This window comes from Lissotriton helveticus, chromosome 11 (assembly GCF_964261635.1).
Source record: "Lissotriton helveticus chromosome 11, aLisHel1.1, whole genome shotgun sequence".
NCBI lineage: Eukaryota > Metazoa > Chordata > Amphibia > Caudata > Salamandridae > Lissotriton > Lissotriton helveticus.
The window spans coordinates 842188600-842199143 of NC_136072.1; the positions used below are offsets into that span (position 1 = coordinate 842188600).

General features: G+C 49.0%; 1 protein-coding gene across 5 annotated transcripts in view; it reads left to right on the plus strand.

Moving 5' to 3' along the window:
- Positions 1–16: 16 nt before the first annotated feature.
- The window catches only part of LOC144792167 (dual specificity protein phosphatase 18-like), a 184038-nt gene continuing 173510 nt past the window's right edge, over positions 17–10544 (plus strand). For 3 of the 5 annotated variants that reach the window (XM_078667066.1, XM_078667065.1, XM_078667064.1), the window contains exon 1: positions 19–294. Coding sequence is in view for 1 of the 5 variants with exons in the window: in XM_078667063.1 (XP_078523189.1) it covers positions 255–290 (36 nt within the window). In the remaining 4 variants the exon portion in view is untranslated. Of the gene's footprint in view, positions 295–10544 lie in introns of all 5 variants that reach the window. The other 2 variants (XM_078667063.1, XM_078667067.1) reach the window with 2 other exon arrangements.

A 10544-nucleotide genomic window follows, 5' to 3' on the forward strand; every position in this document is an offset into this window, starting at 1 on the left:
ACGTGCCACTTACAGTCAACAGACCAAGGGCTGTTGAACTTGCATATCGCAGACACATTGTGTCGTGGAGCGCGCAGGGTGCTCCTGGTCCTGCCCCATGTGATGGCGGCCGCCATGTTGGAACGGTCGCTATAGTGACGCGAAGACGTGCAAGGAGGTGAGCAAACCCACTGCACAGATTAAAACTGGTGCAGTAGCGTGGAAGCAGAAGGCGGACAGTTTGCACAGTCAACGAAGGCGCTCAAGACTGCGTAATGCTTACAGCGGGTTGTGAGGCAAAAGGAAGAAATGTAGGTAAGGAAGATACTCCTGTCTTGTCTGTCTCGCAAGACACAATACGAACTGTGCAACGGATTTAACAGGCATGAGGGGCTCTGAAATAGTTGCGAAAATAGGTCTTGTCTCTAAGAACCTAACTTTCTGTCGATTTTGATGTCGTATAACTGATCCTGTATTTCGCCTTAAAAAAAATAAAGAAAACCTGTGGTCGGGGGTGAGAGCCGTCGCCATGTTGGAGTGAAGTGTGAACGGAAAAGTAACATCAGTAGCCGGAGTCCGAATGTAATTCATTCGTTTTTAATTGTCCTTTCGCTATTCTGTGTATACTATGCCAAAAGCTTAATTTCCAGCTGGGTTCACAGCGGCTCTTGAAACTCACTGACTTACCTGCCACTGATGCAAATTACGATGCCAAAAGCTTCATTTCCAGCTGGTTTCACAGCGGCTCTTGAAACTCACTGACTTACCTGCCACTGCTGCAAATTTCTCCAAGTGTAGGTGGGGACCGTCTGCACTTCGTACTACACATGCGTGCATTTCCACTCTTCAAATAGACTACATCCATCTTCTCAGTCCTGGCAAGTATCACGCATCAGACGTGACACTAACGCATTTTAGTGTGGTGGTCCGCATCACCGCACTGAAATGCAAAATCACGCATTATAGCGCCTTCTCTGCTGACAAGCAGAGCGGTGCTATAACGCATGACTGAGCTGCAGCTGGCTATACTCCCATAGGCTAAAGGGCTGCCTCTAGATCTTCCTGCAGCTCTACTCTGCTTGCTCTAATGTTTCTCTTGTAGTGAGATACCCCACTCCCGAGTTCGCATGCGCATAACTGCCATCGCCCTCACAGGAGTCAGTGCCCATGGTTGACTACAAGTGAGTGCATTGGAGACCGACACCGTCTAAGGTGGGGGATGAGTCACAGGTCCCCCATCGCCCTGCCGAACTCAGCTGCCACCCGCAGTGCGAGCGGGGAGCATTTTATTAAGTTGTTGCTGCACTTTAGGCGCCGCCGTAATTTTGAACTGCGCAGCAGCCTGTGAACCCGCTTCAAGCTATCTGACGCTGTTGCGCTGAGGATTGTCACAATTCTCACGCCACCCCGGAACAGCCAGGCCCTGGCAACGCCGGCCGCAGCTGAGTTGTCTTTGTGAACGGAGTAGGAGGCACTAATCAAAGCTGCGCAGGATGATGCGATCTCGCCCGCCCAGAGACTGAACCCTTGACCCCAGGCCTATCTGTGGTTTACTCGAGTGAGGCACCTGGCAGAACTCATGATTTGCCGGCAAAGCAGTGCAGCAATAAAGGAGCAGAGCTTGCTGGCATCTGACTTCCCGGAGCGGAGGATCCCATACAAGCTTGCTGCCGCAGCACAAGCAGCCGGGTTCAGCTGCCACACGAAGTCCTTGGTCATCAGAATGAAGTACGTACCAGAGAGTGAGTGCCGGTATGTGTTAAAGTTTACACTTCTGTGCCATATGTGTGTTTTTAGACAGCCTGCTGCATGACACACCCTGGTGCAAGTACTCTTAGGTAGCGGAGGTGACATGCCACTGAACCATGGCCAGGGCTGACTGCCACGCAACTATTTATTAATATTATTGCTCACTCTCTCAAAAAGTGTATTTCTTAGATAATACAGCTTACAGTCGGTCTCTGATCCAGGCTATGTGTACCTCAGTCAGCCTCTCCTCCTGAGGCTTGCCCTGCACCCCCCTCCCCTCTGATGCCTTACTGTGACGTATGTTAATGGCTTATAATAACTAAAGAGCGGGGCTGCACACCCTGCTATAAGCCGCTAATTCATTTTTATTAAACTGCTCAGTGTGTCTTTTTGAAATAAAGTACAGTCTGTGTCCGGGTTGTGACCCCTATGTATGTACACATATGGGTTTAATTTCTGATATTTATGTTTCCCGCCTCGTTTTAATTGCATGATTTTGCTTGCGAAAAAAGTGTCACTCACAGTTGTTGAAATGTCACTCATAATTACGCTGAAATTATGAAAATGTCACACAAAGCAATCTGAAACCTTGACAGCTATGCAGAATCACACTCATATTAACCTACTTTAAAACAAAATCACACAGGAGAAATTATATCTCCCTTTTGGGAACACCCTGCTGATCCTGGTTAGTACACACTCAATGTCATCATAAGCAAGCTCTTTAACAATCCCAAACTTGCCTTTTTAGCTCATAGCTGCCAAGGTTTTATATTGCTATGTGTGACTTTTTATTAATTTCAGAGTAATTTTGAGTGACATTTCAATGACTAAGATTGACACTGTCTTGTATGCAAAATGAAGCAATGAAAACGTGGGAAACAATGTCAGAAATTACATTATTATTTGAGTAGCAAGAAACTAAGTTAAGGACTGCAAAGTTTAAGAAATATAAACGCCTCCATTTACATTCAGACTGTAGCTAAAATTGCAGAAAATAGATAAATCAGCTAAGCTTGGAAGAGGTTCAAAATGTCATTATAATCGGGTGAATCTCGCAGACTCCGTCAACTGCCGCCAGTGACATCAGCAGTAACACAACTGAAAAACAGAGCAGAGACATACTACGTGACTGACAGAGGTGCAGGGAAACTCCAAATGAAGCTAGGATAAAGCGCATTTGTTATTAGGAGTCTGGTAAAGCACCTGATTGATATGATCCACACTTTAGTCATAGCACTGGGTAAGCTGTTCAGCTACGTTTGCACTGTCGTTTCCATTAGTTTAAATGGTTGAAATTTTCTGCATTTTAAGTCGCCCTTAAAATTGAAAGTAATCTGTTCCATTTAATTGGATGCCATGAATAAACAGGACACAGTCTACGCTATTTAATAAGATGCCTTAATAAATATAGGTCCCCTACGGGAGGGGGTTTTGCTGTGCAGTGCTAGCTGCCCAGCCCCAGGCAGACTGAGGGTGTCTGAATTGAGTAAGTGAAGGGTCCGCCGCTGTTTTGTGTGCTGTTTCTGATTTCTTTTACTCTGCTTGTGAGGAAGAGACATGGCGCTCTTAAACAAGGAGGTCCAATGAGGGAGGCTACTTAACGAAGACATAAAAAAGCCTACAGGTGGCTTCAGAGACTCGCGCTACCAAGGCTCCACCGAGGAGAGACAACAGAGATGCAGCGGAACAGCTGCATGCGGGGGCTCAGTCAGCACCTCAACTCAGCTCACACAACCTCTCTCCTGCTGACCACGACGAGTCTGATATGAGCTGATAGCAAAGTTTCACTAGCCTGACTCAGAAGAAGGGCCTTCCAGTGACAGACTGTCTGTTCTTGCCTCGCCTGTGTCACTGACTTCTCTCCGTCGGCTGCACTGTGCAGTAACATATTAAATTCAGCGGGAGGGGGGGTAATACCAATAGCTAGCATGCGGCGGCCCGGGCCGGTGTGAGCCCCCGGCTGGCGCCATGATTATATGCAGTGCTCCCTCAGGCCACAAATACGTGCCCTGCAGCCCGCAAACTATCCAACCACATTCGAGCTCCCAAAATAAACTCAGCGCGCTCCCTCGCAGGATGTGACGTCTTCCGCGATGACATCATGCTGACAGTAAAGCCCGAGCCACGGCAGTTCGATTTACAATTTTCATACATTGTAGCAGTGAGTAAAAGCAGCCAGCCACCTTGGCACAGCTGCAACCCCAAGCCTGCTGGAGCAGAGCAAGTAAGCCACAGTGCTGTAAGCACAGCAACGCACTGCCACAGACTCTTTTTAGTCAGGCTTTCACTGACAGCTGACACACAGCATAGACGTGACCATGCATTTCAGTGCGGTAATGCGGGGTACCACACTGAAATGCGTTAGTCTAACGCCTGATGCGTGATACTTGGCAGGACTGTTAGGTAACTGGTGTACTTGATTTCAAATCGTACCAATATATCAAAAGCTCCTAAACTGTGCTTGCCTTTAGGGACAGTTTTGCTGCTGCTATTCACTTTCTATCTAATCTTTTCCTTCATTATTTTCTGCCCGCAGGGCTTTAAGTGGGGGTCTTTGATGGGGCCATGAACTATGTAGTTATAGGCCGTTCTAATATTGACATGAACTATGCAGTTATAGTCTGTGACATTTATTTATTTAATGCATTTTTATATAGTGCAGACTTTACCCGAAGGTGTCAGAGCGCTGTACAATAGAACCAGTTACGTTACATGAGAGAAATGTTACAAAGTAGAACGTTACAAAAATAAACAGGAGACTAGAAGAGGTAGGGTAAACCATAGAAGGCAAGAGCACAATATCAAACACAGAAAGCCAGGGTGAGGAATGTACAAGAAAATATTACAAATTTACAATGATGAACAAACTTCCTAGGGGAGTCTGAAAATGATGGTATTCGTTCTGAAAATGTCTTTGGAAGAGTAGAGATTTGAGATCAGCTTTGAAGATCTGAATAGAGGTGGTGGCACAGAGCAATGGAGGAAGCGAGTTCCAGATTCTCACCGCAGTACCTGAGAACGATTGAGCCATAGCTGTTTCCCTTTTGAAGGAGATGGGCTCAAGTAGAAACTTTTCCGCATTCCAAGAAGATCCTTAGCTTCCAGACATTTTCAGTTTATTCGCCAGGTAACAAGGGGAGGAAGTGTGCAAGGCTTTGTGGGTGATGCAGGCAGTTTTGTAATTAGATCTTGCCACAATGGGAAGCCATCGAAAAGAAGACCGGATAGGAGTGATGTGGTCACTTCATTTGGACCCTGATGTAAAGCGAGCCGCTGAATGGAGGACGGATTTGAGGGGGGAGAGGTGAGATTTGGCTAAGCCAGTCAGAAAAGAATTGTAGTAATCTAGTCTAGAGAGAACTAGTGATTGGACCAAGGTTTTTAGGTCTTTCTCTGGGAAGAACCGACAAATCCCCCACAGAAGGCGCAGAACATGCGTTCTTAGCAATGGAGTTGATGTGGGAGATTAGGTTGAGTTTTTTTGTCAAGTATGACACCTAGGGATTTACTGCTGTCGATAGTGGTGGGTTTATTGTTCAGTAAATTCAGCTGATACATCCAGGATTGAACAGGAGGAGGGGAGAGAATGGTAGATAGGAGGAGGAATTCAGTTTTGGAGGGGTTGAGAATGAGTTGGTGAACTAACATCCAGTTATGTATAGAGTTGAGAGTAGAGTTGAGTAGTGAGAGATCATGTGCGGAAGACACCTTGAGGTAGATTTGAGTGTCATCCGCATAGAGATGGTAGTGGATTTCAGATTTACTTAGGAGGTTCTCTAATGGTTCTAGATGGAGATTAAACAAAGTGGGTGCAAAGATAGAACCTTGAGGGACGCCTTGACCTACCTCCAATGGAGACGAAAGACTGTTCACTATCTTGATCACTTGGGGTCTGTCAGAGAGGAATGAGGCAAACGATTTAAGATCTGTGCCTTCCATGCCCATTCTCTGTTGAGGAGTGTTCAGGAGGGTGTTGTGATTTACAGTGACAAAGGCTTCAGAGGGGTCAAGAAGAATCAGCAGGCACGATTCCCCAGAATCGAGTATATGCAGCGCATCATCAATCACTTGCAGCAGGGCTGTTTCAGTGCTGCAATTTTGAATGAAGCCAGACTGGAACACGTCAAGAAGATTATTGTCCATAATATGTAGGGAAAAGTTGTTTCGCAACACATTTTTCTGTGATTTTTGAAAGAAAAGGGAGGTTGGTAATGGTGCAGAAGTTGTTGAGGTCATTCGCATCTGCGGAGGTTCTTTTTAGAAGAAGGGTAACCTGTCCTTTTTTGACGGCAGCAGGGAGATAGACTTGACTGAGGAAGAGATTAACTAGCCTGGTAAAGTAAGAGAGAGTATTGGTGTAGAAATCAACGGCGATGACACCAGGGATGGGGTCAGAAGAATGGTTGGAGGGTTTGGTTTTGAGGATGCATTTGAGGAGATCATCTTCAGAGATGACTGCAAAGTTCTGGCAAGTGACTAAGGATTTTCGCTCCTCAATGGGAGTGGGGTGGGTGACCTGATCCACCAGTGATTTGACCTTTTCATCAAAGACTATAGCGAATTCTGCTGCTTTGTTTGAAGAATCCTCAGGCTTGATGGTTTGGGGAGAGCAGTTTGGGTTTTTGATGGTCAAAACGTTTTTTGGGTCTATTTTTGGCTGAGTTGAGGAAGGATCTGAAATGTGATGCTTTTTCATGGATCCTACTAAAAGTAAATGAGAGAGATTGGAGGTGGATGGATATTGTCTCCAATTTTCTCAAAGATTCTATGGTTCTTCCTTTCATCATAGAGAGCTTTATTGAACCAAGGTGCTGAGGGGGTGGGTCTTTTCCTTTTGCTTTGGAGTTGAGTGACCTCGATTTAGACTGCTAGGACTGAGAGGCAATGGGAGATGTTAGACCTGGCACCATTGGCGCGGGTCTCCCTTCCATTTTTCGCTTCTGTGTTTGCTGGTGTTAGAAGCTCTGGGCGCTGTGCCACGGCCATTCAGTGCCACAGCGCGAATGCTCCCTATTGTAAATTGACCGTATTACATTCTATAATCCTAATTGACCCAAGAACCATGATAGGAAAGCCAAATTTAGTATGCCTGAGCTCACAATATTAAAGTGCATCTGGTAGTCAAGCTTAATTTTATAATCTGTGGCTGAAAATACCATTCTTGGATATGGGTATTTTCTTGTCTAAGCCTTCCTGTGTGCTCTGCTGTTATGTGTATTGGCTGTCTGGTTTTGGAGGGACAGGGCAGGCTGAGCCCGATGTGGATTGAATAGAGAGATCTGCAGTTGGAGTATGGGGAGGGGTGACCCTTTGATCAGAGCAGGCCTGTGCCTGGCAAGGTGAATGATGGCTCCACCTCCCACTGTACGTCTGGTGGCAGACCCCCTCTTCCTGAAAGGCAGGATGCAGGCTTGTAAACAAAGTGCTCCAGGACGACACCAAACTGGTTCTGGCTGGGTTCAGTGTTTTGTGACTTTTTGAGAACAAAGACTTTTGGGGTATAAAGATCAGTGCTAAAACCCCTACACAGTGTGTTACTTCTGGATGCCAAGATGTACCTCTGTCTGTAACTAGAGGGAAAGGACTTTGAAACTTTCATCCATTTTGCTGAAGCAACTGCTCAAGGGCCTGATTTGAGCTTGCCTCCTGCTGAAGTCTCCGGGACATTAGACTTCACCCATCAGCCGCCCGGATTCCTATTTGAGGGGGATTCTATTTGCAGGTGAGGCCTCTGTTGAGAATTCCAGAGCCTCTTGTTCTACTGCGGGGATCGCGAGCTGAAAGTCATCGCTATCGCTATTGTGGTCCGCTGCAGCTGAGGAGCTGTGCCGCTGAGTGCCAGCATTTTCCGTCCTACAAGAATCATTGCGATCGCTATTGGGGGCAGCTGCAGCTGAGGAGCTGTGCCGCTGAGTGCCCTCATTTCCCATCCTACGAGAATCATCGCTTTTGTGGGCCGCTGGAGCTGTGCCGCTGAGTGCCCGCATTTGTCACAACTCCCCGTCCCAGGATTATCGTGAGTGCATGCCGCGGACCGCTACAGATGGGAGCTGTGGCCTCTGCGAGTCCACCTGTCATCACTGCGGCTTCCTTGTGAGGCTGCGCGCCGTGCCCCTTTAAACCCCAGGAACATAGTGCATGACGGGTCGCGTGGATCCCGGCCTCGAACTAAGTTCGGTCCACACGCTTTTTGAGTGCCTTTATTGCTTTGAAGTGAATTCGTAATTGCGTGCATTGTGGCTACTTGAGCGCTTTTCAGCCTCGTGTTCCGTCTATATAAAGATAACTTTTTTTCTATACTTACTTGTTGTGTCTGTTTGTAGCGTCCTTCCTGCGTTATTGTGTATGGTCATAAATGCTTCACACCCTGCCTCTGAGATAGGCCTGTCTGCTTGTGCTACATTACCACAGGGTTGAGCAGGGGTTATCAAAGGGTGTAGCCCCCTTACTCTGACTTAGGAAGAAGGATCCGTATTTGGACCTCGGCACCAGCCGCTGCCAACTAGAGATCCCCATTTCTAACATTGGTGGTCAGCGGTGAGGATCAGGACTTGCATTTATGATTCACATACAATAACTAGTGTACGCTACTAGTGAGTGTAAGCCTAGGTGCAACCACATACGGTTTGATTTTGTTCTATTTATTGTAATTGCCAGTTATGTCTACAATGGGTAGCCCAACGTCCAGTGCTTCGGAGGATCTCATCTTTGAGGAAGATAGGTTAGAAACCTACACTGCCAAACAGCTAAAATCTTTTTGCAAGCGATTCACAGTCCCTGTTGCAGGTCTCTCTAGGAAGGAGTATCAGAAGGCCCTTAAGGCCTGGTTAAAAGCGTGAGAGTCCACTAGGGATGAGGGAGAGAAGGCTGGAGGGCAGCAGGATGACGAAGTGGATTTAGTGGGAGGTAAACCACTTTCCAATCCAGGTACTAGTGTGTCCTCAAAGGGTCTGTCTCCAGAAGAGATGGAGGACAGGGAGAGAGATATGAGGCATAGTTTGGAGATGGCCAAACTAGAAGGTCAGAAGGACCTAGAGAGTAAAAAGTTGGATATTGAGAATAACAGGTTGGCATTTGAACTTGAGAAAATGAAACTTGAGCATCGGAGAGTATTTTTTTAAATAAATCTTAATATTGAAACATACATCAGCAAAACAGTACAGTGCGGAGGTTCGTGCAGGTTACACATTACAGTACGCATGGGTGGATGAATACATTGATTACATCATAGAGAGAAACATCATGGGGTTATAGGGTCATCATGTTCAATACTTCAAGGCGGTACACAGATCTCCCCTCCCAATACATTCCATGGATCCCAGATACAGGACCATTTCCTAGGACACTCCCTTGCCAAATATACAGGTTTTTTTTTCTGAACAAACACCAATCAAGGATCTTTTCCGAGGGTTCCAGAGTGGGTGGTTGTGCTGCCCTCCACAGTTGAGCGATGTTTCGTTTGGCCAACATGAACCCCAGTGTGACCCATTGCGTCTAAAAAGTGTTCAAAGGGCTTGGCCAAGATGGCGTGGTGAGCAGACGCACTTTCACGAGCTCCCACCACCGGCCTTTCTTAGCACGGGCTTTCACTTTGCGGAGCCCTTCATCAGCCCTTTTTTGGAACCCGCTGGGTGTCCACTGCCTTCTCTGGCATTGGTCGTGGCCGGAGGAAGGCATAACAGGCTGACTGGCGGCGGTGGACGGCGCGGCCTGCACACCTGCTGCCATCGCGGAGGAGTTGGGCGGCGTGGGCGGAGTCGGGTCCGGAGCCTGCTGAGCCTGCCCGGGAGGAGTCCTACGCGAGGAGCGGTACGGGGTCCGCCCGCGCGACTGGAGCGCGAGGCTCCTGAGGCGGAACCTCTTGGAAGCTACTGCAGGTCCACCGGTGGGGGCGCGATCTGGCCTTCCTGCACCCCGCACGGGACCTGGCAGAGGGGGTGAAAGGAGCTGCCTTGGACGACCGGCCATCTTCTTGACTCTACACCGTGGGCCTCTGAGACAAGCGGAGCCGGAGATCGGCGGTCATTGAGGCGACACGGAGGGTGGCGGCTGACGACCTGAGCTCCGGAGGATGGGTTAGAGGTGAGCCCGGAGAAACGGCCCGGCGGGAGGACAGTAGGAGAGGTGGCCTGGGGCACACGGAGCACAGGGCCGGTTCTGGCCATCTGAAGGGGCGGGCAGCGTTTGCCCCACTCCGCGACTGAGGTGGCAGCCGGTGAGACTCGGTTCTGTTGGGAGGGATGAGGGGGTCGTTATAGCTCCCTCGCCCCCCTGCATAGACGGCGCCTGCACCTCGTTTAGGCCGGGAGGTCTGTGAACTGCATCAGCACACTACGTCGGCGGTGGCTGCCTGGAGGAGGCCTTGCCCAGAGGGAGCCTGGGGTTGACCGCACCGCTGGGCCTCCTGAGTGAGGAGGCGTGAGCTGCGGGTGGCCCTCAACTGTCGGCTGTGGGAGTGCTTTCTCAGCGGTGTGTAGGGGCCTCGGGTGCCGGGGAGCTTGGGTGACAGCGAAGTTTCCATACTACAGCTGTGTGCTGGGGCCCGTGAGACAGGACGCCTACACAGGAGGTGGCCCCCTAGTCACAGAGGGGCTTTGGCGGGGACCGGTTGGAAGCGGGAGAGAAAGGGACGGTTTGGTCGGCGGTGAACTAGACGGTTGGGGACTGGTGACCGGACCCCAGGACGGGCGGGGGTGGACAGTGAATTGTTGGGCACTCTCCTGGGCCCAGCGATGGGCTCCGTAACGCATCTGTCGAGCAACTACAGGGAGAGCTGGTGAGTCAGTCTCGCTTCGCGGAGACACCCCCTGGTG